At 50.5% G+C, this 25,090-nt stretch overlaps 1 protein-coding gene across 3 annotated transcripts; it reads left to right on the forward strand.

Moving 5' to 3' along the window:
• On the forward strand, positions 1-24,588 carry Rnf8 (ring finger protein 8). Of its 3 annotated transcripts, none has more exons than XM_052163370.1 (9): positions 1-250; positions 6,495-6,623; positions 11,628-12,368; positions 14,147-14,212; positions 15,833-15,922; positions 18,295-18,400; positions 19,349-19,555; positions 20,800-20,862; positions 24,160-24,588. In XM_052163370.1, the coding sequence occupies exons 1-9, from the start codon at positions 140-142 to the stop codon at positions 24,174-24,176; spliced, it is 1,530 nt and encodes a 509-aa protein (XP_052019330.1). In that variant the 5' UTR covers positions 1-139; the 3' UTR covers positions 24,177-24,588. The 3 variants fall into 3 exon arrangements, with proteins under 3 accessions (XP_052019330.1, XP_052019329.1, XP_052019331.1); XM_052163369.1 differs by lacking the exon at positions 24,160-24,588 and adding an exon at positions 21,189-24,153; XM_052163371.1 differs by lacking the exon at positions 20,800-20,862 and having other exon boundaries at positions 4-250.
• The last annotated feature ends 502 nt before the right edge of the window (positions 24,589-25,090 follow it).

Raw genomic sequence — 25,090 nt, forward strand, 5'->3', positions numbered from 1 at the left:
GCTCGCTGCGTCGCCGATTCCCGGGCGATTGCTTCTGTCTGGTGTTTGGGTATGGTGCGCGAGAGGAGCCTCTGAGGCGGCCGGAGCCCAAGCTGGAGTTTGGCTGGTTACTGAGCGCTGCCCCGGTGCCGAGCGGGCTATGGGCGAGCCCGACCCCTTGGTCTCGGGGCAGCTCGCGGCCGGCCGGAGCTGGTGCTTGCGGCGGCTGGGGATGGACCGCGAGTGGCTGCAGCTGGAGGCTGGGAGTGAGGTGAGGGCGAGTGGCATGGCGGGCTGCGGGAGCCGGGAGGCTGAGGAGCGGCGCCGCGCACACCCGGTCTGCGGGGAGGCGCCGGGGCGGCAGCGGACTCCGGCCGCCTCAGGGCCCGGAGGGACCCGGCCGCGAGGCCAGGCGAGGCCGCGGCTTGAGGCCCGGCCTGGAGGGTGGCTGCGCGGGAGCGGAGCCCGTGCCGGAGCCGCCGTAACGGACGCGGGCCTCCCAGCGAGGAGAAGGATGGGGTCGAGAGCAGGCACGGTCCCGGTTAAGGGTCTTTCAGAGCCTTTCGGTGACCCAGCTGAGACGGGGAAACTGAGGCAGAGGCGTCCCCTCTGACTCCTACGAATGACGAACCTGCCCTGGGAGTCTGAAGATGACGCCCGGAAGGCTGCGGAGGGTGTGGACTCTCTGGAGTTGATTTTAAGTGTGATCGCGAGTTACAGGGTAGCTTTCCTAAAACCCTCGAACTGTAATGTAAAAAAGAAAAATAAAGTCTTCCATTCCATCTCCGAGGGGAATTGGAGCATCGGGGTGGGCACGGTTGCATTCCTGAAGTGGGTCCGAGACAGTCTTCTTCTATCCAGAGACTGCTCACAAGACTTGATAATGCAGACTTAAAGGGCAGGTGCTAAGGATTGAACCCAGAGCCTCGTACTTGGAAGGCGAGCACTCTACTAAATGAGCTGTAGCTTCAGCTCCACAAACGCAAAATTAGAAACAAAGACAAAAGGGGAGGCACAGTTAAAAGTGGGGGAGAGGTGCTGGGGCCGGCTGCGTCCTTGCAGTCAGCTCTGGAAGCAGAACTGGGTCAGCATTGAGCTTGCACTGTAGAAGCCTTGAGGTTTTGGAAAGTCTGTACAGTTCTGAATGTTAGTCATTGTGTGCCGGCTGGTCTTATGTCAGCTTGGCACACAAACTAGAGTCATCTGAAAGGAGAGAACCTTAATTGAGAAAATGCCTCCAGAAGATCGGGCTTTAAAGCATTTTCTTAATTAGTGATTGATGGGGGAGGGCCCAACCCATCGTGAGTAGGGCCATCCCTGGGCTGGTGCACCTGGGTTTTATAAGAAAGCAGGTTGAGCAAGCCAGTCCGCACCCCCTCCATGGCCTCTGCATCGGCTCCTGCCTCCAGGTTCCTGCCTGTGTGAGTTCCTGTCCTGACTTCCCTTTGATGAGGTACTGCAATTCAGAAGTGTAAGCTGAATAAACCCTTTCTTCCCCAACTTGCTTTTGGGTCATGGTGTTTCCTTGCAAGAATAGTAACCTTAAGACATCATATAAGTTAAGTCAATGAATTGGTAAGGTTAGATTTTTCTGATAAGCCGTATATTCTCAGTTGGGAAACAAACAGAAATTAATGGTTTGAACCGGGGAGAGTTACACCATGAAGGAGCCTGAGAATGCCTGGTGGGCCGAGGTGTGGCTTATTTGGTAATACTCTAGAGCAGGTCCTGCTTTAAATTAGGCTTTAGAGGGCTGCTTATTTTTGCCTATAAGTTGTTTTTTTCATCTGCATTACTTAATCTGATGCCTGAGCATTTACTAGTCTCTCACAACCCTGTAGGGAAACTCAATTGATGATGTGTTGACTTATTCGTTGAGACTCCATTCTGTGGGCTAATCTACTGCTCCTGAATAGCTTGGCAGCCCAGGAGTGACAAGAGCAAGAGGACCGAGTGTAGAGTACTACTGGGCATGTTCTACAGTGTTCATCGATCTGTGTGGAATTACATCTGTGGGGCAAGAACCAGACAAACAAAGAGAAAGCTGAGGACTGTGAGGACTGACCCACCGTGGGGGCCTCTGTGTAAGGGAGGCCTGCCTAGTGACCGGCAAAGTCAGGTTGCTGGCAGCATTTGGGGGATAGCCTGCAGAGGATGAGACCTGACTGTGGCTCTCACATGATAGCCCAGGTGGGTTTGCATAAGGTTTTAGAGAGATGTGTCTGGTATCAGCCAATCATAACAGCTAAGGAGGGTTAGTTTCTGCCTTTCTGGTTTCCTTCAAAGCTTCCTTATGCAGATAAAAATTTAAACATAGATGGATCTTCATATCACACCGAAGGAAATTCTTTAATTATCTGTCTTTAAGCTTCCTGAACCAATCTGGAGAGTTTGGTGTAAGCACGAATGAGCAGGGATTGATTGCAGGTGAGCTGCTCGCAGACCTGCGGGGAACAGCAGCTGCCGGCTGCCCTGCTTGTCTTGTGTTTGGTCTCCGTGTCTGTGTCTCCGAGTGAGTGGGGAAGGGGAAAGCATGGGATGGCTCGTGAGTGTTCACTGCATCTCGGCATCAGAGCCCTGTGGAGGAGGATGGCTGGCAGAGGTGGTCAGGAACAAGGGTGTGTCTAGATTCCTGTCTGCTAAAGGCTGGAGGTGGAGCAGCTCCTGAGGGGAGCCCAGGACAGCGCAGGGGGCCGAGGAAGGACACCTCTCTCTCTCTGGATGCTAAGTCCCTTTCATGACAGGGTGCTTTCACGCTCCTCTGTGCTGCTCTCCCTGATGGCAGTCATGCTGTCTCCCTCCGTGTCAAATGGAATATGGAATGCATCCTCTAAAACAGCCACCGGAGATGGCAGTTGTTAGTGAACCCCACCCCCACCCCGCTAGTCCTCAGACCGAGGCATTCCCCATTTGAAAAACTTGTGTGTGTGTATGTAAGTGTGGTTGTCTGCACGCTGTGGTGTATGGGTACAGGTCAGAGGACAACTTCCAGGAGTCCCTTCTCTCCTACTATGTGGGCCAAGATGTTGAATTCAGGCTGTCAGGCTTGGTAGCAAGTGCCTTTATTTACTGAGCTATCATGGTGTCTCCTGCCAGTTTCCAGCTTCTAATATAAAACAAGACTCAGATATCACCCATTTTGGGATCTGGGCCTATCGTATAGGCAGGCGTCCTCTCCCCATCCCCACCTTTTTTTGTTTGATTTTTTTTTTTTTTTTTTGCCAAGACAGGTTTCCCTTTGTAGCCCTGTCTGTCCTGGAACTCAGAAATCTTCCTGCTTCTGCCTCCTGAGTGATGGGATTAAAGGTGTGTGCCACCCTCGCCTGGCCCAGCCCCACCTCCTAAGTGCTATTGTTGGGGTTTCTCACCACACAGGGTTGGCCAATACCCCTGTGGTTCTCAAGCATCTGCTGTGCAGTGTCAGAGTGCAGTCGCAGATGAGATTGGTACTCTAGGAAGGAGTGAGGGTGGCTGGGAATGAGGCACTTTATGACTGTGCTAAACATATGCTAATAACAGGAACTGTGCCTCACCACTTTTAGGTGAGTATAATTAGTGTAGGCCCTGAGGGGTGAGCCTGGGAAGAGGAATGTAAGGTTCTGAGGAAAAAACATTCTAAGCAGAGAGTGCAGTACATATGCAAAGGCCCTTGTGTCGACTGGAGTGTGGACAGCTTTAGGTTTTGAATGCCAGTTTTGAAGAAGAGGGGCGATCTGACCTTTTTTTTGTATTCCCTCTTCAGCTGCTATGGGAAGAGAAAGACTGGGTGCTTGAAGCCCGGGGCTAGGTGGACTGAGAGACAGTGAGAGACCCAGTGAAAGGCTGAAAGACTGCAGTGGAGAGACCCAGGGCAGAAATGACCACAAGACTAGGATTAGGTACAGTTAGGACTTGGGAATGAAGGAAGGACATGGAACAAAGGTGGCTTCTGTGTTCTCAGTCAAGGTGAGGTCTGTCTTGATGCTCGTGTCCATTACTAAGAGTTTATAAGCAACTAGTAAACTAGGCCAGAGTCTAGTGTTGTTGCTGGTCTTTAAGGAGCCGGAAGATAGGTGGTTCCAAAGGATTTACAAAAGGGGGTGAAGGCGCGCTTTATAGAAAACCACAGGCCATTCGTTCACGCCTTTAGTCCCAGGATTCAGGAGGCAGAGGCAGGGGGTTCTTTTGAGTTCCAGGCCACCCTGGTCTACACAGAGAGTTCAGACCAGTGACAGCTACATAGCGAGACCCTGTCTCAAACAGGAAAAGAGAAAACTGTAACATTGGCTGTTTTCTGCTGAGGTCACCGTATAGGTCAGTCAAAAGATCGCTTAAGCACAGAAGAAACTAAGACTGGGATCTCAGAAGAACCTCACTTCCTTCCCTCGAGTGCTTATGATAGACAGGTATACCAGGAAGTGTGAGTAGTGGGAACCCGGGACTGAAGGACTTTAGGGTTGTAGACTGCTCTCCTAACTAGACTTTGCAGAGATATGCCCTGTGTGTGCACAGGTGTCTGCGGGGACTAGAAGAGGGCGTTGAGGCTGGATTTGGAGTTCTGAGCTCTTTGCAACTGAGCACCTCTCCAGTCTCCATGTAACTTATGTTTTGTAAGTCTTGACTGAAGGTACAACATCAACTGCGGTGTCAGTTTCTTGGGAATCTAAAGCTAGAAGGAACATTCTGTCTGTCTGTCTGTCTGATGTCAGATCAAAAAGGTAAAAGCAGCTTTACCAAGGCAGTGTGACAGACTGAACTAACACGATGACAGTGAATGAAGTCAGCTTCAGGGCTCATTTGAGCGCGTGTTTGCCAGCTAGTCGGGTATAGAAAGGCACAGCATAGTAATCTTAGGAGGAGGATCAAGAAATACAGTCATGGGGCTGGAGAGATGGCTCAACAATTAAGGACACTGACTGCTCTTCCAGAGGACTGGGGTACAAATCCCAGCAACCACATGGCAGCTCACAACTGTTAACTCCAAGATCTGACACTTTCACATAGGCATACATGCAGGCAAAACACCAATGCACATAAAATAAAGATAATAGCATTTAAAAAGAACTTTTAAAAAGTCATTTCTCAGACTGAGAATAACTTGGCAGTGTACTGCAGCGCTGTCACAGCCAATGTCACACATACACTGCTACCCATGCCTAGAACCAGAAAGCTGATACCATGACTTGGCTTTGTAGAAATGAAAGAGAGCTGCTTGGAGAACTGTCTCGAGCAGAACACACACACACACACACACACACACACACACACACACACACACGAGCCAGCACAAGCAGTCTGGAAAGCCATCTCAAGCAGAACACAAGCCTCCAGCTTGTAACCCATGATTTGAGTTGCTTCGCTCCTTTCAAACACCCCTAAGAACTTAAATGTGTTCCTCGTAGTACAACAGCTATAACAATAAACCAGGAGCCCTCTCAGACAGACCTATTGAGATGACACACTCAAACTCAGGCCCTGGGAGTACAGGACAGGACTTCTGACACCCCAGAGACACTTGACAACTGTAGAACGGGCTTGGAGAGTTCCTGGTGAACCTAGGGCAGAACCAGGGCCAACTGAAAAAATTGACTGAGAAAACCCCATGGCCTGGCATATGTGTAAAGGCAGTGCTCAAGAGGAGTTGATGGTGATGCGTCTCCATCTCACGATGGTAGAAATGACCTTTCAAGGATGTACCAGCCTGAGACTTTATACTAGTTCTTTTTTGTTTTTTTAATTATAACTTTATGTGTATAGTTGTTTTGGCTGCGTGTGTGTTTACACACATAAACATGTCTGGTGCTTGGGGTGGAGGCATGGACAGAAGAGGGCATCAGATCTGCTGCATCTGGAATTGTGGATGGTTATAAGCCACCGTGGGGCTGTTGGGAAAACAAATCTGGTCTTTAGGACGGACAGCCAGTGCACTTAAGTACCCAGCTGTCTCTGTGTTGTTGTGTTGTTTGTGGGTTTTTTTTTTTTTTTTTTTTTTTGCTTTTTTATTTTTAATCTATTTATTTTTGGTTTTTTTGAGACACGGTCTCTCTGTGTATCCCTGGCTGACCTGGAACTCACTCTGTAGACCAAGTTGGCCTCGAACTCAGAAATTCGCCTGCCTCTGCCTCCCAAAGTGCTGGGATTACAGGTGTGCGCCACCACCGCCTGACTCTTGTGTTTGGTTCTTGAGACAGGGTTTCTCTGTGTAAGCATAGCTGTCCTGGAACTCTGTAGACCAGGCTGGCCTTGAATTCACAGAGTTCTGCCTGCCTCTGCCTCCCCAGTGCTGGAACTAAAGGTGTGTGCCACCACTGCTTGGCTTCCCCCCCCCCCCCCTTCAGTTACCGTTAACTCTTACCACAATGTCTTGCTTTTTTCTATGTGGTGGCTCCCTGTGTGGGAGGAGGGGGAGGAGAGCCGGTGAGCAGTCTAGGCACCACAGGTGTCTGGTTTCATAAGTCAGGACTTGTGTCTGCTGCTGGTTGGTAAGACTGTTACCATAGTGACGGATTGTGTTTTACATTACCTTTGCCTTTCAGGTGACCATAGGACGGGGATTTAGTGTCACATACCAGCTGATATCAAAGGTATGCCCTCTGATGATTTCTCGAAACCACTGCGTTCTGAAGCAGAATCCTGAGGGACAGTGGACGATTATGGACAATAAGGTACAAGAGCTCACCCAAGCCTAATGGCTTCTATTGAGTTGTATGGATTTTTAAGAATTGTATATTATTTTAACTTACGTGTGCTTTGTGGAAGGGGTGGTATGTGAGTGTGTGTGTGTGTGTGTGTGTGTGTGTGTGTGTGTGTGTGCCCAGGCTAGTGTGGCCAGATCCCTCTGGAACTGGAGTTGAAGTCGTGCGCCACTCTGTGCGTTCTGAACTGAGCAGGAGATATGATGCTCTTAGCCACTGAGCCATCTCTCCAGACCTATTAGATATTTTTAAATTTCCTTTTGTCGTTTTTAAGACATGGTTTCTCTGTGTAGCCTTGACTGTCCTGGAACTAGCTCTGTATACCAGGCTGGCCTTACACTCACAGAGATGTGCCTGCCTCTGATTCTCAGATGCTGAGACTAAAGGCGTGTACTTTTCCTCAGAAATATTTTACTGTAAGGATTTTTCTACTTTAAACATCTTTTGTAGATTTTTTTTTTATTGTGTTATTTCCATGTGTCTTGTATGCACATTTGCATGCAGGTGCTTGAGGCCATAAGACAGGTTTGGGTTTTCCAGAGCTGGAGTTACAGGCTGCTGTGAGATGCCTCATGTGACTGTTGGAAGTTTCCAGAGGATCCAGGGTTCTCTGGGAAGGGAGCAAGCGCTCTGAACTGCTGGACTGTCTCCTCAGTTCCCTTTAAATAAAACTTAAAGTCAGTGGTCTGGTAGGACATTACAAAGTCACTGGTCTGGTAGGACATTACAAAGTCGCTGGTCTGGTAGGGCATTACAAAGCCCTGGAAGGAGGAAGGCCCTGAATCCCCCGGGGGTAGTGGGAAAGGACCATGGAGTAGGGAGCTTTTTTAAAGATGGGGAAAGTCTTGTTATGTAGACCAGGTTAGCCACAGATTTATCAGCTACTTGGTCATTTCTCCCTTCGTGTGATAGGATCTGGCATCTCACGTCCTGTGAGTGTGTTTTCTGTGGCTGAGTCTCACTGCTGGATAGTTCCAGCTTCAGGTCTTCTAGCATCAACAGCAGTCTGTGCCCTGACTTCTGTTTGCTCTTTTATCCTTTATACATGTTTTATTTTATGTGTATGGGTGCTTTGTCTGCATGTATGACTGTGGGCTACATGCATGCAGTGCCTGTGGAAGCCAGAAGAGGGCAGCAGGTTCCCTATTGCAGTTACAGATGGCTGGGAGCCGCCTTATGGGAATTGAACCTGGGTCCTCTGCCAGAGCAGCAGTGCTTTTAACTACCGAGCCACCTCTCCAGTCTGGGATACTTCTGAAGAATTGAGATGAGAGGCCGAGGACATGGCTCAGTAGGTAAAGCACTTACCACACAAGCATGAAGAGCTGAGTCTGGCTCCCCAGGACCCATGTTAAAGCCGTGAGCTGTCACATGTCTATGATCCCTGTGCTTCTATAGCAGGCTGGGAGGCAGAGACCATCGCCAGGCAGCGGCGGGGAGGCCCTGTCCCACACCAGGGGGAGGGCCTTAAAAACTGCATGTAGTATAACAAAATTAAGGATTTCTATTCCTCAGAAGACATTAAGAAAAAGATGAGCCCAAGGTAGAAGCGATTGCTATGTATTCACATAACTGATGACGTCTGCTCATGCGCATACAAAATTCCAAGTCTGGTTTTTCCAAAAAACAGATATAATCCAGTTTCTGAAGTGAATGAAAACACAGGGACATCACAAAAGAGTGTACTGAATTCTCACCATCCATGAGAAATTGTTTAAACTCAGTGCTCAGGGACCTTTAAATCCAAACCACAAGGGAATACCACCACACATTCTTAAGTGACTAAACAGAAGACCAGGGAGGCTGGGTACGGGCGAGGATGAGGGGCAAGAACACCTACCTCTCTCTTTCAGAGGGAAGGCCAGTAGACAGACTCTGTGACCGTCTGTGACTCATCCAGGGGTATGTGCATGCACGTGTGTCGCTTTCTGTCTCTAGGAAACATTTCTGATGCCCACCTATAGTAGAATGTATAAATACTTCTACAGTGTATTTCTACCACGCCCTCATGTGCTGGTCATGGATGAGGCTTAGAATCATGAAATTGAGTGAAAAGGCTCTGCACAAGTAGCTACGCATGCTAATATTTGCCTGTAGCCCCAGAACTGGGGAGTGCGCAGAAAAGCCTGATTTCCATGCCAACCTGGGTTATATAGCCAGACGTTGTCTCAAGAAACAAAGGGGCTAGGGAGATGCAAGGCAGACATGCAGACCTGACTTGAGATCTCCATGTAGAAATCTGTGTGTGTCCAAATCCAGAGCTGGGGAGGTGGGTAGGGAGGGAGTTCTAGAACTCACTGTCTTGTCAGTCAGCCTGACTGCTGAGCTCTAGCAGTGAGAGACCTTGTTCTTGACCTCGGAAGGCCTGGGTTCAGTGCCCAGCACCCCCTTCAGGTGCGTCACAGCCATTATAACTCGAGTGCTAAGGAAGGAGCCCCTGACTTCTATGGGCATTTGCACTCAAATGTGCTCTTCTAAAAATGAGCTAGCTAAGTGTGGTGGTACATACTAATTCTAGCACGGGGGAGGCAGAAGCAGGCAGATCTTTGTGAATTTCAGGCCAGCCTGGTCTACAAAGCAATTTTTAGGCCAGCGGGAGCTATACAGTGAGATCCTGTCTCAAAAAAAAAAAAAAGAAGAAGAAGAAGAAGCCAAGCCAGGTGGTGGTGGTGGTGGTGGTGGTGGTGGTGGTGGTGGTGGTGGTGCACGCCTTTAATCCTAACTGACTCAAGTCAGGTCTGCATGTCTGCCTTGCATCTCCCTAGCCCCTTTGTTTCTTGAGACAACGTCTGGCTATGTAACCCAGGTTGGCATGGAAATCAGGCTTTCCTGCGCACTCCCCAGTTCTGGGGCTACAGGCAAATATTAGCATGCGTAGCTACTTGTGCAGAGCCTTTTCACTCAATTTCATGATTCTAAGCCTCATCCATGACCAGCACACCTTTAATCCTAGCACTTGGAAGGCAGAGGCAGGTGGATTTCTGAGTTCAGGACAGCCATGGCTACACAGAGAAACCCTGTCTGGGGGGTGGGGAGGGGCACGACGACAAAGAAAGCCAGGCAGCAAAGGTGCACGCCTTTAGTCCCAACATTGGGGAAGCAGAAGCAGTAGATATCTGACTTTGAGGACAGCCTGGTCTACAGAGTGAGTTCCAGGACAGCCAGGGCTACACAGAGAAACTGTGCCTTTGTAAAGCCCCGGTGTAGAGAGTGCTGAGCTGTGCACTTTGCAATTCTTCATCTAGCTGTACATTTATAATTTATCCATTTACATTGCCTATTATGCTTTGTTCAAGATATTTAGAATATTGGCTGACCCTTTTAACAGATTGCTAACCTAAAACATAGAGTATAGATGTCAGTCTGTGTCAGCCTTCGTCTCAGTTCAACAGTGAGTTTAATCTTTGGCCTCTCCCCCAAAATTAAGAGCCCTCCCAGTATCGTGTTAGTCCTGAAGTCTGTTTTAGGACTTGCCATCTCCGTTTAGCTAACTGGCCTCCACATGGTACCCTTTGTCGTGCTGTGGGTTCCATTCTTAGCTGAGTCCTTGTGCTGCTCTTCCCACATCTAGCTGCTGAGAGCTGCTTTTATATGGATTTTGTCCTTTACCTGCTGGCTTACTTGGGGTGTCCATTGCTGTGAACAGACACCATGACCACAGCAGCTCTTATAAAGGAGAACACTTAATTGAGGCTGGCCTACGGTTTCAGAGGCTTAGTCCATTGTCATCGTGGTGGGGAGCATGGTGGCAGGCAGGCAGGGGCAGGCGGGCATGAGGAGCCAGAAGTCTACATCTTGATCCGCAGGTACTAGGGAGAGACTGTCACACTGAATGTAGCTTGAATGTAGGAGACCTCAAAGCCTGCCTCCTCAGTGACACTTCTCCAACAAGGCCACACCTCCTAATAGTGCCAGTCCACGTGGCCAGGCATTCAAACACACGATGAGTCTCTGGGGGCCATCTCTGTTCATACCCGGCAGGCTGGTGAGCGCAGAAGTGAAGTGATAGATCAGTCATACCAGGTACTGTTCTAAGTATGCTGCACATGTAAAATTCACACACGGATCACCAGAAAGATGATCATCTGATAGACACAGGAACCAACCCAGAAAACAAACGGGAGGTTCCCCAGTGTCATTCAGCTCTTAGATGGTGGACACGTTGCCAGCGCAGGCAGGCTAATCCAAGACTCCAGGGTTGGGCTTGAGCTGGGTCTTCTGTGCTCTTACCCCAGAGCTCATCCTCCCCCATCCATGCTCTCAACAGTGTCCGCTCACTATGGTATTGGAGTACTGTGCTATGCATTTTACAAGACATCCTCATTTTGTAGACAAGACTGGGACAGAAGTTGCTAAAAGTTTGCAGCTAATACAGCCAAGTGTTGGATGTGGTCTGTGAGCTCAGGCGAGAGCCCCAGCTCTGCCTGTTCCACGGCACCTCGCACCTCGCTGCTGACGCTCCTCGGGTCAGCCCCACCTCCACTCAGACTCCCCAATATAGGAGATTAGCACTGGCCTCCTAGCCTTTGTACCCTGGGCATGTTTGCTTGCTCAGCGTGTTGAGGGCCTGTATGCCCATGGGGGACGCCTGGCTAAGCCTGGCAGTGGCTCGCTGAGCTGGGGCTTCCCTCCCTAGGAGCATTTTCTCCAACCTTGACTCAATGCCCGGAGTTAGGTCATTGGAGGGGTTGAGTTTGAGCGTTGTTCAGCGAGTTGCTATGTTTTAGTAAGGAGGTTTTGGCCTGTTACACAGGCGTCCTCTGTGGAGATATGAATGTGACATATAAGTAGCAAGCCAGAGCACTGTGCGCACAATGCTCTTTCCAGAGATGGTACTTTATGAACCTTTCATTTCTGTTTGTTCTCAAGGGTTTTCCTTCTCAAAAGGCAGAAGGTTTTGCAGCAGCAAGAGAGAAATTCCATTAAGAGGAGGAAAATCATGAGCTTATTTTGTTTTTCTTTCTTTTTCCCCAGAGTCTGAATGGTGTTTGGCTGAACAGAGAGCGTCTGGCACCGTTACAGAGTTATTGCATCCGTAAGGGAGACCATATCCAGCTCGGAGTGCCACTGGAACACAAGGAAACCGCTGAGTATGAATATGAAGTTACTGAGGAAGACTGGGAGAGTCTGGCTCCCTGCCTTGCCCCCAAGAATGAACAGACAACACAAAAACATAAAGGCTTGAGAACTAAGAGGAAATTCAGTTTGGATGGGTTAGAGAGTCTTCCAGCCGAGGGCCCCTCAGGTCTCAGATGCCCTCTGGTTAAAGTCTCCAGTAAAGTCGTTGAGCCAGAGAAGTTACGTGACAAAGGTGAAGCAGCAGGTCAGCCCTTAGGATGCTTGTGTCCTACGCTGACTTCTCTGGAGGCGAGTGAGAAGGCCACCGGGCCTCACGCTTACTCTGCTCTCCCAAAGGTCCCCGAACTCTATCCTAAGAAGCAGAAGGCCTGCAGCCCCTCGGCATCTCAGAGCAGCTTAGAACTGTTTAGGGTGACCATGTCCCGGATACTGAAGCTGAAAACACAGATGCAGGAGAAGCAGACGGCTGTCCTGAACATCAGGAGGCAGACCCGCAAGGGGAGCGCAAAGAAGATGCTGAGGATGGAGAAGGAGCTGCGGGAACTACAGTCTCAGCTGTCTGCAGAGCAGGCTCAGCAGCAAGCCAGGGTGGAGCAGCTGGAGAAGACTTTCCAGGAAGAGGAACATTACCTCCAGGTACCACAGAGGCAGCACAGGCGCGCGTCCTCAGGCCGGCACGTGCTTCCTGAGCTCCTGGTTAGAGTTGTCTGTGACGCAGGGACTGACTGCTGAGCACAGGAGACAGTGGGAGTGGAAAACCGAGATGGAGTTTGGGAAGGACTGGGGTGTCAGCACACTGGGGAGGTCAGGAGCCAGGCAGGGTGCCCGGATGAGCAAGGTGACTGCAGTAGCTACCCTGGAGACAACTGGTCTCTGCTTGGAAATGGGTCGCAGATCTGAGGTAAAGTCAGAGAGAGGTTGGAGAAAGGTTAGGGCCAGCGAGCCGTGTTCTCTGGACTCCTCTGCGCTTTGCTGTGAGAGCAGGTGCCACAGCGATTGTGTGATTAGCTCACTGTGCACCCGCTCACTGGGGCAGTGGCGGCAGAGAGTGGTTTTGTTCCTGTCTTGACCAACCAGAGTGCTGTGGAGGCACAGCTGGCCGAATGATTAGCCACTGTCCTCTACTAGAAAGTGAAAGACATGTCTGAGAGGTGTGGAGGTTGGACCAAGTGTGTTCTCCACTCCAAATCATTTGCTTTGCTGACCAGCTCTTGCATAAGGCTTCAGACTGGAGCGGATCCTGCTCCTGCTTAAATGTCAGTTCCCGTGTGACAGGAACCATGCCATTCCCACCCCGGCTGCTCAGGTAATGGCGAATGTCAAGAATTCCCTGTTGTTGACTTAAAACCAAAAAGGACCAGTCACAGCTGAAGTGCAACGGTGGTTTTTTTTATCTTGCTTGGGTCTCTGTGGGCCAGGGACAGCCTGCAGTGGTGTTGACTTGTTTCTGAAGAGTTTATACTTTCTAACCTCTGCTATCTCCTTGAGCTGGTAGGGTGAGCAGAAGCCATAGATTATTACATAGTGCCTTAGGGCGGCTTGGCAGGTGGGTGTGCTTAGCTACTGTCCCCTCCTCCAGCCCAGACCACTAGAAGTTAACAGAGGGTGGGAATCTCTGTTTAGGGTATCACACCTTCGCTGAGCAGAGTTCTCTCTAACGGATAGCATGTTCAGAGATGAGAGTGTGCCTGAGGTTAATGCCCGTGCCTGCGCTGTGCTAAGGAGACACTGCAGTCTTCTGGGCAGGACGCTCAAGGCGGGAGAGACTGGCAGAGAGGCATACCTGAGCTGTGTGTAGTTAGCCGCATCTCCCGCTGCCCTCATGGTAGGGAGGAATTCTGCTTGGTATTAAAATGCCCATTTTTTAAATCATTAAGTATTTTATGCTCCCTATTAGTACATTGGAGGAATGGTTGGCACATTAAATTATGAATGAGTCAAAATCCCCCCCCCTGTAGGTAATCCCTAAGGCCGCAAGAATGAACACAGAGGCTGCATGGGAGAAGCTGGCCAGAGATGAGTGCCGTCCATGTGGCTCAGAGGGCAGAGAGCCTTGGAGAGGGTGATCAGTGCGGAGGGACAAGACAGGGAAGCGTTGACGAGCCAGCCTTGGGGATTATTTGAGTTTGGATGTTTGTGGCTCAGTTCTCAGACTCCATCTATTTGAGTATTATGGCAATAAAGGCAACTTAGACTGTCTTCTGTGGCGGTTCAGAGCCGCTCAGTGGGTGGCCTGAGCCCAGTCCTGAGGCAGGCTGTAGATGAGCAAATCCTGCTCCCATCCCTTGAAGTAAAGGGGGGGGCGGGGCCCTTGTGTCCGCCTCCTGCCCCTGCTCCTTGTGGTGGCTGCTCCTCAGGTTTTGTTCTCTTACCCCCTGACTGCAGAAACCTTCCATTTTGTTTTGGCTTTTCAGGGTTTGGAGAAAGAGCAAGGAGGAGAGTGCGACCTGAAGCAACAGCTGGTGCAGGCTCTGCAGGAGGTAACGTAATCGCCCACTTCCGGAGGCTATGATAGCTGTGAGTGGGGAGCAGCCAAGCACCACATGGCCACTAGCTGCCTCCGCCTCTCATCCCACTCCTGTTATCTCCAGTCTGCAAACAGAACAGGTGCCAGATGCTCACACCATCAGGCTGGAGATTTGGAGCCTCCCAGATATACACCAGATCTCAGTGTGGAAGCCTACATCTTCATCACGGTGCCTGGTGATGACAGAACGGCCTGGGCAGGCTCTCTGGATAGGGCTCTGCCTCGCAATGGGCAGCAGTTAGCCTTGCCTGGGCCTTAGGGCCCGTGAGAGCCTGTGCACCTTGCCATCCCTTCACTGTGGTATCCAGAAACCGTTCAGGAGCATTCTCGTCTAAACCACCCAGTAGCAGGATAGTGCTGCTTCTGCCATGGAGCTCCAGCAGACCTGGCCTGTGAGCCATCTCACTGGACCCTAGGGTTTCTTCACTTGACTGCCTCCTCTGTGCTCCTTAGCCCTTTACAACGCGCTTCAGACACCTTTAACCTCAGTACTCGGGAGGCAGAGGCAGGTACCTGTCTAGAACTCAAGGCCAGCCAGATCTGCATAGTGAGACCCCCATCTCAAAAAACAACAAAGCCTTGCTTCTCTGAGCTTTGATTGTGGTCAATAACTTGATGCACGTTCAGCCTGTGGAAGGGCCGGGCTGTCTCCATTTGTTTACTCCAGGCCTGTCAGCCTTATCAGTACCAGCAGTTGTGTGAGAGGGAGCCTGCCTAGATTTTCTTGAGGGCAGATGCATAAATGGCTTCAGAAATAATTAGCTGAAAATTCTATTTGGATTTTATTTTTTGAGCTTATCTACTTCATAGGGTGAAAGGGTAGGCATTGTTCCCATTTAAGTGTTTAAATTCATGTTTATTTTACTCTGCATGCGTGTGTGTGTGTGTGTGTGTGCGCGCGCGCGCGCGCGCGAGCACATGAAACTTACACTCATACACACACAGGAAATACACTGGGTGTGACTGTGGGTGCTCGTGCACCGCAGCATGTGTGATGAGGCTGCATTGCCAACACCTTTACCCGATGAGCCAGCATACTGGCCTCCTGGGTGGTCCTAAACTAATGCTTAGATGTTTTTAAACTGGCCAGAGAGTCCGGCTCTGCCCTGCCGTGAGGAAGGCTGGGGTTTTCTGCTCCCTTGTGGCTCCAGCATTGCGCCCACTCTAACACGTATCTGACTCGAGGCCTGGTCCTACGTCATGCGTCAGTGTGACATGGTATCGGGTGCTTCTCTGACATTGCGCCTGAACTGGTATGGGTGATCCCTCCAAAGATGTTCTTTTTCAGACTGGTAGAGCTGTAGAACCCAGGGTCACAGTGAAACAGCTGTTGGCACTGGGGCGTGCCAGCTTCTAGACGACGCTGGCCGGGTTAGTTCCAAAGGACTAACCGATCTGCTGCCCCCCTGTCCTGATCCTCCATCCTGAGTGAAAGAAGGCTGTTTCTGAAATTGCCATCACTGGTCCCTAAAGCAAAGTCACTGAGCACAGTGAGGAAGCGAAGGTGTGGCTAACAGGGCTGACTGGCCGCCTCATGCAAGCTCTCCTGATGGCTCCCCTGCTGTTTCTGTAGCATCGGGCTCTCATGGAAGAATTAAACCGCAGCAAGAAGGACTTTGAGAAAATCATTCAAGCCAAGAACAAAGAATTGGAGCGGACCAAGGTATGGGTGGAGGACAGAGGCTTGCGTGTGCGTGGCCCGCCATTCTAGAGTGTGGTTGCTGTGGTGAATACAGACAGTTCTTTACCTCAGGGAGACAATCTGTAGTTATTCACCTGTATCCTCACTGTGAGGCAGCCTCCCTCCCCTTCCTTGGACCCCTGCATGCTGGCCTTTGGGGGAGTCTCCATTAGAAGCTGTCTGTCTCCCCATCAGATCAGTAGAACTCTTAAATTGTAAGTTGTAAACATCAGTGCCTCCCAGGGCAGGACCAGTAATAAAAGTAAGGGAGCGGCCTGAGTGTAAGAACACTGGGGGCTGTGAGGCCCGTGTTCTGCCTCCTTCCCACAAGGCGACTCTTCTCTCCTTAGTCAGAAGCCACCCAGCAGCACAAGGCCAGTCCTCTCAGATCCAGTTCTTTCATAGGAGGCAGAAACCCAGACGTGAAATGTTTATCTTTAAACTTGTGTAACCATAAAATACATTCTTACGAGGAACCATGTATGTTTGATGATACATACAAGATCAGGACCACCGTTTGTAACCTGAAGTGAGTGTCCTGAGTCAGACTGTACTTCACCCTGCTCGGGGTCAGAGCCGGGGCTGAGTACAGAAGGGGACCCCTCCTCGCTGACATTTGATGTCCCTCTCCTTTGTTAAATCAGTACAATTTTATTTCCTTTTATTTCCGGGTAAGGGGTGTCTGTTTGCAAGGGATAGACTAGGGCCTTAGGCATTCTGGGCAAACTCCCTGTTGCTAGCGGCAACCTCTGAGTACATTGTGTTTGTTTTCTGCCACAGGATTTTACTATAACCCTGGCTAGCCAATAGTCTGTTAGGATCACTGTTGCCCACACTGGCTCCAGGCTGGCTACAATCTTACTATGTAGCTAAAATGACCTTGAGCTCATTCTCTCTTAAAATATATTGTATACATATGTATATAGTGCCTGAAGAGGCCAGAAGATGTGGATCCCCTGGAACTGGAGGTGCAGGCAGTTGTAAGCTTCCATGTGGCTGCTGGGAATTGAACTCGGGACCTCTGGAAGAGCAGCCAGTGTTGCTAACCACCGAGCCATCCTCCAGCCCAGCTCCACCTCTGCTTTAAACTCTTGATCCTGTTTCCAACTCCCGAGTTGCTGTCATTTTGCTTTACCACATATTTTAAAACTGAGGAACTTACATTTTTTACAGTGGGCTGAAGAGGTGGCTCAGTGGTTAAGAACACTTGTTGCTTTTCCAGAGGTTCAAGTCCCAGCAGCCCATATGTGGTGGCTCACTGCTCTCTGTAACTCTAGTGTTAAAAATCTGGGGATCCGACCTCTCCACCAGTGCACATATGTGTGCACAGTCATACTTGTAGACAAAACACCCATATACATAAAACAAAAATAAAGCTAAAAGAAAAAAAAGAAAAAACCCTCCTCGATCGTGACTTGTCTGGATCTTCCCCAGTGTGACATCGTAGTCTTCTGATGAGAAAAGAAAAAGGCAAACAGAGCCCAGGTGTAATTGAGTGGCTGTTCCTCTTTCTCTTGGGCTCCTGTTGCTTCCTGTTTGGGAGATGATGACAGAACTAATTTTCAACTTAAGGAAGCATAGCCAGGGTCCGTCCTTACAGGAAGCCCACAGGTGCTCTGACCTTGGGGACGGAGGGCAACAGAAGTAGGAGGTGGCAAGCGGGATGGGGGGTGGGGTCGGAGCCCAAAGGGACTTCTTCCCAGCCATACCTGGGGGTCGGGCATAGGAGGGACAGGTGTTCTTCTCTCTCTCTTGTCTTGTGAAACTATATAGTTTTGGGGAAAAGTTTTTATCACTCAGGTTGTGACTTACCAGTGCCCTCCAGCCCCCACCTTGTCTATTCATGGAAAGGAACAAAAATTGCATACAGAGCAGATACCGAGGAGGTAGAGTTTTAGTTCATCCAGGCCACTGCAGCTAAAATACTGTAAATCAGGCTAATGAACAACAGCGATGTATCCTTCAAAGTTCTGCAGGCTAGGAGTCCAGAGGGCACTGGCAGATGTGGCTGGAGTCTGTCAAGGACATGATTTTGGTCCACAGCTGATAGTTCTCAGATGGGAGAAGAGCAGAACCAGCTCCTGCAGCCCTTGTTCTAGCCATTCATCCTGTCCCGCCCGCCCGTCGTCCTAGCAACCCCAGGGCTTCACCCTAACCTGTCACGCTGCAGGTTAGCTTTCACCACACGGGGAGGAGAGAGCAGGGAGCTGGTTTCTGTGTTAGGAGCCGCTCTTGGGAACCAAATGGCAACCCTCAGGGAGAGTTCCGTTCTTGCCACACTGCACTGGCCTTGCTCCTGGCCTGGCCTGCATTCTGGTGGCTTCCCTGTGACAGGTGGTGGTGTGTCTTTGCAGGAAGAAAAGGACAAGGTCCAAGCGCAGAAGGAGGAAGTCCTCAGCCACATGAACGACGTGCTGGAGAACGAGCTCCAGTGTATCATCTGCTCAGAGTACTTTATCGAGTTAAGTGCGAGTGGGCGGGCGGGCGAGTGGTGGCTCCCCACCCCTGTGCACCAGCCTCTGGCACCGGGGGAACCCTCGGAAGACAAGACAGCCGCTTCTGTTCTGTCACACAGTCCTCACTGTGCCATCCCCTTTTTAGAGATTTACTGGCACCGTTACTGTTTAACTGCATAGAAAGTCTGGGATCCCCAGAGCATCGGGATTGTGAAGGCTTGGAATAGAACTGCCCACGACTCCTGCTCTCCCGTGACTCTGGCTGGGCACAGTGCTCCGTGTGGACCTGTGGTTGGCCTTTGAAGCAGGATAGTGAATGCCATTGATTGTGTGGTCACTGTGGGTATCGGGCACCAGAGTGAATCTATGGCTTTGGGGGTCCTTTTGAAAAGCAAACACCTGTCTCCTGGGCTACCATTTGTTACTTTGCCACATTATTACACCAGCTGTTTTAATTTTCATGAATTTTCCTGCCATTTGTAACTAATTCACTTTATGCTAAGAGTGTTACGCTTATGCAGTTGAATAGCAGATGGCTTTTCTTTTCTTTCTTCTCTTTTTTTCTCTTTTCTTTTCTTTTTTTTTAAACCTTTGGAAAGGAGGATGCTGTAGGGAGAGATTCTTGTTCCTAGGCAGCCTCTAGGGAAGTTGGGTGTGTCAGCCTCCTGAGGGAAGATCAGCATCTCTGACTGGAATCACTTTGGCTACAAGTCATTGTTCCCCGCAGAGTCTCTAGTCTAATGATTCTCTCCTGTGGAGAAACTTATCATTGCTCGGGACTGTGGCGGCTCATAAGGAGGACGAGGAAAGGGAGGCAGGAACCGGCGCTGAGCGAGCTAACCTGATGGAGCAGAGTGCCTTTGTGAGGCTCGGCTGTGGCATGCTTGCCTGTGGGCCTTGGGGGATTTGCTCTGTTCTGCTTTGAGAAGGTAAGAGTGTCCTTTCACATTGCAGGCTGTCACCCTGAACTGTGCCCATAGCTTCTGCTCCTTCTGTATCAATGAATGGATGAAACGGAAACTAGAGTGTCCCATTTGTCGGAAGGACATTGAGTCCAGAACCAACTCCCTGGTTCTGGACAACTGCATTAGTAAGATGGTGGAAAACTTAAGCGCAGACGTGAAGGAGAGAAGAAGTGTCCTAATTAGGGAACGGAGAGGTGAGTGCCCGTGAGCCCCTACTCCCTGAACTACAGGCAGGAGAACTGGGAGTGGATGGGGAGTTCAGATAGCCCGCATAGGAAGGAACAAGTTGGACTAGTCTGTTGTTGGAGCAGCCACCTGGTGGGTGTGTCCCTGGAGTAAGCTGGACCTGGAACAGACTGTGTCAGAAGGTGTGCCGGCTGTGCACCAGGTGGTGCTGTTGCTGAAGGCAGCGGCCAGTTAGAGATGGATGTGTGTGTGTGTGTGTGTGTGTGTGTGTGCGCGCGCGCGCAGAGAAACAAGTACATACGCTCTGTAAGGGCTTGGGGCTGGGGTGACTATCTGGTCCTGGTGGGTTTGATAACAGATGTCCAGTCAGGGTACTTGAAAAGATTGGGGAAGGAGTTGGTAAGTGTCCCTGAACCATCCCTCCGTAGTAAACGTCTGTTCATTAAAGTCCGTGGTTTTCAACATCCCTAACGCTGCAACCCTTTAAAATAGTCCCTCTTATTGTGGTGACCATCAACCATAAAATCGATTTGGTTACTGCTTCAGAACCATCTGTATGTTGGCTACTGTTAGGAATCACAATGTAAATATCTATTTCTGATGGTCCTTGGGGTTGGTGGCCCACAGGTTGAGAACCAGTGGTTTGAGTGCTGCTGTGCTAATGCTGCAGAGAGCCACTCCCTCATGTTGCCCCGGAAGACTCTCTCACAAATCAAGGAAGCTGCCTGGTAGACAGTACTGATACTGCATAGAGAGCTGGCACAGAAAGGCAGCATGCCCATGGCTGTCATGTCCTGTCAGTCCCTCCTGGGAATTGGAAATTAACTCAGAGCTGCTGTCTATGATGTTGTCACGTGGCCACAGTTGTGTGGCCTGGCTGTACTCCTGAGCTGAGATGCTGGGCAGCCTAAAAGGCCAAATGCTATTCATAGTGTAGTGTTGCGTTGTTGGCTTTCTTCTCTCCGAGCGCTCCAGGTAGGGCCAGGGATCTGTTGCTGATTCATTTGCATCCGCAGTGTGAAACTGGGCAGGCAGCAGGCTCCTCAGCCCTAGGCAGTGTGGATGCTGAGCAGGGACTGTGCCTTAGCCAGTTCCCGTCTAGGAGTACGATCTGACCCTCGAAGTGTGTGCTCGCTGCCTTCCTGATAACCGCTAGAGTATTTTGTATTTGGTTTAGAATCTCTATAAGTTTTTCCTCTGCCCTTGGTTCTGGCGAACCCCAATGGTCTCCATTTCCACCTTCTATTTCCAGAGGAACATTACACTAGCCCCAGGAGAGAGATAGCATCTCGCCGGCTCTCGAGCTCACTTGAAGGTGCGGTGCAGCTTCAGAGGAAGAACCGCTTACACTGGTCTGGGCAGGTGGAGATGAGAGAGGATCCTGTAGAGGAAGCCATGTTTAAGCCAAGCCTTATGCCTTTCTGGATGCTTGCTTTCCAAACCGAGGGCATGGCCTATGTTTGCAGAACAGCCAGACCGGGAGGGGCTGCCAGTGGACGAAAAGGCTTGCTTTTGTCATCCCGGAAGCCAGATTAGATGAGGATCAGGTCATGACTCTGAACTGACATGTGTTTCTGGGTCAGGGTGGGATGCCTATGAGAGTTTCTTTACCCAGCCTATATTTTTCTTCATCCATCACAGCTGATGACTGGAAGAGCCCAAGTCCACCTCTGTCCTCTTCTGGAGAGTCACTTGCATAGACTAAGGATCCTATCCCTTCTCCTTTCTCTGCTGAGGCTGAGCAGGCCCCTGGGCCTCCCTGGCAAGAGGAGTGACTGTTAGGAAACATCACACTGCCTTCTGTGCATACCCTGCTCACAGCACAGCTGGCACTTTCCGCAGTTACCACAGCACGTGCAGCTCTGAGACTTCTCTAGACAAGCGGAAGGTTCTGAGACTTGATTTAGGGGAAGATGCGCCAGAGCCATCAGCAGCTTTGTTGGGCTGCAGTGTGAAGAGAAAATTTTAAATTAAAATGCCAGCTCTCTTTAAGTGTTCTGGTGCCATTTGAAAGCTGGTTTATTCTTTAGTGCGTGGGAATTTTTAAAAAGAACTTAGGATCTGGATTTGAAGAGAGTTCAGTGGTCAAAAGCACTTCCTGCTCTTCCAGAAGACTGTATTCAATTCCCAGCATCCACATGCTGGCTTAAAACTGCCTGTCACTCCAGTCCAAAGGGATCTGACATGTTTTGTCTGTTTTAGGCACCAAGAATGCACACGGTGTGCATACATGTGTAGGTAAAACACCCATATGCATAAATAAAACAAAGAGAATAAACAAAACACAGGCTGTGCAAACTGGCAAGGGTTTGGTTGATTCTCATGCAGATGTCCTGTGTTCTCCAAGAGGACCTTCCTCAGCTTCCCTGACTGCTGGGTTTAGGTCCCAGTGGGAGCAGCACCTCCTGACTGGTTAGCTATTGAGGAGGGGGTGGTATTAGGAAGCTGGATTAAACAGAATTAAAGAAGCATGCCTTGCAGCTGAAGTAAATAACACATTCAAATGAGACCTTTGTACCAAGAATCACTGTGGCAAGCACCTTCAGAAGGAAAAGGTTTGAAATTCCTTGTAGGGAGGTGGTAAGGGGAGGGCCATCCTTCTGTCAGGTTCTCCCTCCCCTATTTCTTTTGCTCCCTTTAAATTAACTTGTTCACAAGTTTCCCCAGCAGTTTCTCCTCCTCCTCTGGGCTTTGTGGTGGTTGTAGGGTAGGTTTGAGAGTCCGACTCTAGGCCAGCCTGAAACTCACAGCCGTCCTCCCTCTGGACTCCCCAAGAGTTGGGATCTTAGGCTTGAGGCGCTGTGTTCAACTCCCCTGAGTTTCGGAAAAGAAAGAAGCAGGGCTGGAGATAGCTGGAGGGTAGGGGCCCTCGCCCAGCACTGGAGGGGATGGCATAAGAACCCAAAAGATCTGGGGGGAGAATTGCTCTCTCTCAGCGCCGGCTCCTGCAGACTCCGCCCCCTTGCTGTTGTAACACTGAGTCGAAGCTCTTGCTGAGGGTGTGCAGAGAGAAGGCATTGTGAGCCTGCGAGCCGGGCTGTTCTGTGGTCGGAGACCCCTGGAAGATCACCGGGCCTGTGACTTGAGCCGCCTCTGTTTAGCTAAGGGGAAGGGAATGTAGAGCAACGGCAAGGGCTCCGGACTCCAGACAGGTCTCTCTGCTCCCCTGGAAGTCTCATGGTGTTGCCCACCTCTTCCATAGAAGCCAGCCTGGGAAGGGGGCATAGTAGCAGTCGGACGGTATTTAGTAAAGAACCCACCGGAGAGAATGTGAGATCGCACGCACTCTCAGCCCAGTCCTGAGAGCCTGTTGTTTACATGAAATCAGCATGTAGGATTAGGACTGTGTGCCCAAGGAAAATGGCTCAGCTAGCTTGTACTCAAGGACCGTAGTACCACACCCGGATTGCTTGTTTATTGAGGTAGGTCTGCTGTGTAGACCAAGCTAACCTCTAACTCAAGAGTGAGCCACCTGCCTCAGCCTCCCCTCGTGCCACCATGCCCAGATGTATGTTTTTGATTTTTCTAAAAATGTATGCTTTGCAAAATTATTGCTGGATAAGAGTAACCAGATGTTGCTGGATGTGTTCTTCTGGTCCCTTCATTATTGAAAGTAAGAGCTGTCTTCTTTAATTCGCTTCTCTTTTCCCCTCATCGTAACTCAAATACAGTTTGAGGTGACAAGAAGGCCGGGGATGGCAGGGTGATCACAAGATAAGGTCCCAGGTCTGACTCCAGAGCCATGTAAGCTGGGCCTGGTGGCACTTAAAATCCCAGCGTTGGGGGAGTGGAGACGGTGTGTCCTCGGGGCTTGCTGGGAGTTTCCTCAGTGGACCTCAGGCCATGGTGAGAGAAAGACTGTCTCAAAGAACCTGGTGGGCAGCTGAGAAGGGACACCTAAGACTGAGCAGCCTCCACTCTCACGAGCTCAGACATCTGTCTCCCTGCAGCCTTACACACCCACGGGGTTGCATGTGTCCAGAGTAAGTATAGTAGCATCACAGGAACGGGTGGAGAAAGGACTGTCCTGTGGTGGTCAGCTCCGGGGCTCTGTGGACTGTATGAGCTAGTGACCCAGAAAGGACTGGCACCTCAGACTACTTACCAGTCTATAGTTGTGTGACTGCAGAGCTGCCTTCTGCAGAGGTATAAGAGCTGTTCCCTTAGTGACCTGTTGTAAGAGGTCTTTGCCTTGTCATCAGACACTGCCATCTGTTTGGAGGCGCCCAGGAAAGCTTCCCTGGCTGAGAAGACAGGCCTTCCCAAGCGGCGACAGTGCCCTTCCATCCCTAGACAGTCGAGAGAACCGGGTGTCCAAGTAGAGGCAGTGGAATGACCTTGAATATAGGCCCACCTCACATTTAAATAAACACGTGCATGGTCGAGTAGTGACCCTGAGCCTGTCCTGTGTGAATGTGAAGACTCGCTGGCTTGAGTGATCCTCCTGCCGGAGGCTGTGTGGGCAACACCATGAGCCCCACAACCCAGTCTCGCCAGGACCGAGCTTCCGCCCTCCCTCTACTCTCGGTTGTGGAGAACAGGCAGAGGTGGTTGGGATGTGAGGGAGTGAAACACAGGCCTCACCTTCACACTTGTGTCTTTCTCTTCAAAGCAAAGAGATTGTCATGAAGGTCACGCTTCCAAGGACACATGAGAGACTCCAGGATGGCAGTGTGGTGTGTTCTAGAGGACTCCCTAAGGCTGCCACGTGCCGCAGAGACCCGCTTAGGAAGTCTGTATCACTGTCCTTCTGTCCTTCCATCCATCCGTCCGGCCGGCCATCGGGCTGGTTCTGCTGCTGTCACCGTCTAGCGCTGCTGGGACTCCCACTCGGATTGCCTGCCTAAGTGTTGAATGAGTTGAGTTCTGTTTCTTAATTTGTTGGTTGTTTTTGATACTTCATGTACCCTTTTGACATCATCTTGGGCAGTTGGGTGTGCCCTGTGGCTGCGTGGAAGGTGGCCTGCATTTTGAGAGTCTGGTTTACCATTTTATGAAAACAAGATGTCATTTCTTGGAAATAAAATGTAGAAAACCCGCATTCGCTCAGCTGGGCTTCAGTGTGTTTGCTTCCCCTTGCCTCCCGGGCCCCGGCCGTCTCCCAGGTAAACACGGGCAGCTCATAGCCTGCCGTCAGGAGAGAAACTGTCCCTGATCGACTGCCAGCAGCCCTCAGCCCGAGCTCAAGCTCACGGCCCCGCCTGGGGGGCTCTTGGGGAGGGTGGGGTGGGGTGGGGTGGGGTGTCACTGCTGCTGCTGCTTCGGCTGCCTCTGCCCTTGGGAGGATGTTTCCCACTTTCTCCTCAATTCTCTTGGGCAAGCAATGATTTAAGGAGAACCTGACACCCCTCCTCTTTATTAAAAACCTGTTTTTATTTATGTGAGTCCACTGTCCCTGTCTTCAGACACACACCAGAATAGGGCATCAGATCCCATTACAGATGGTTGTGAGCCACCATGTGGTTGCTGAGTATTGAACTCAGGACCTCTGGAATAGCAGTCAGTGCTCTTAACCTCTGAGCCATTGCTCAAGCCCTTAGAAG

The sequence above is a fragment of the Apodemus sylvaticus genome, chromosome 19, assembly GCF_947179515.1.
Source record: "Apodemus sylvaticus chromosome 19, mApoSyl1.1, whole genome shotgun sequence".
Lineage (NCBI taxonomy): Eukaryota > Metazoa > Chordata > Mammalia > Rodentia > Muridae > Apodemus > Apodemus sylvaticus.

What these genes read in the sequence shown, in the direction of transcription:
- Rnf8 (XM_052163369.1), top strand. Translation starts at nt 140, where the DNA reads ATGGGCGAGCCCGACCCCTTGGTCTCGGGGCAGCTCGCGGCCGGCCGG. An exon ending in TGGTGCAGGCTCTGCAGGAG is followed by an intron (nt 14,213 to 15,832) that starts GTAACGTAATCG and finishes CTGTTTCTGTAG; the next exon opens with CATCGGGCTCTCATGGAAGA. An exon ending in CTGCTCAGAGTACTTTATCG is followed by an intron (nt 18,401 to 19,348) that starts AGTTAAGTGCGA and finishes CTTTCACATTGC; the next exon opens with AGGCTGTCACCCTGAACTGT.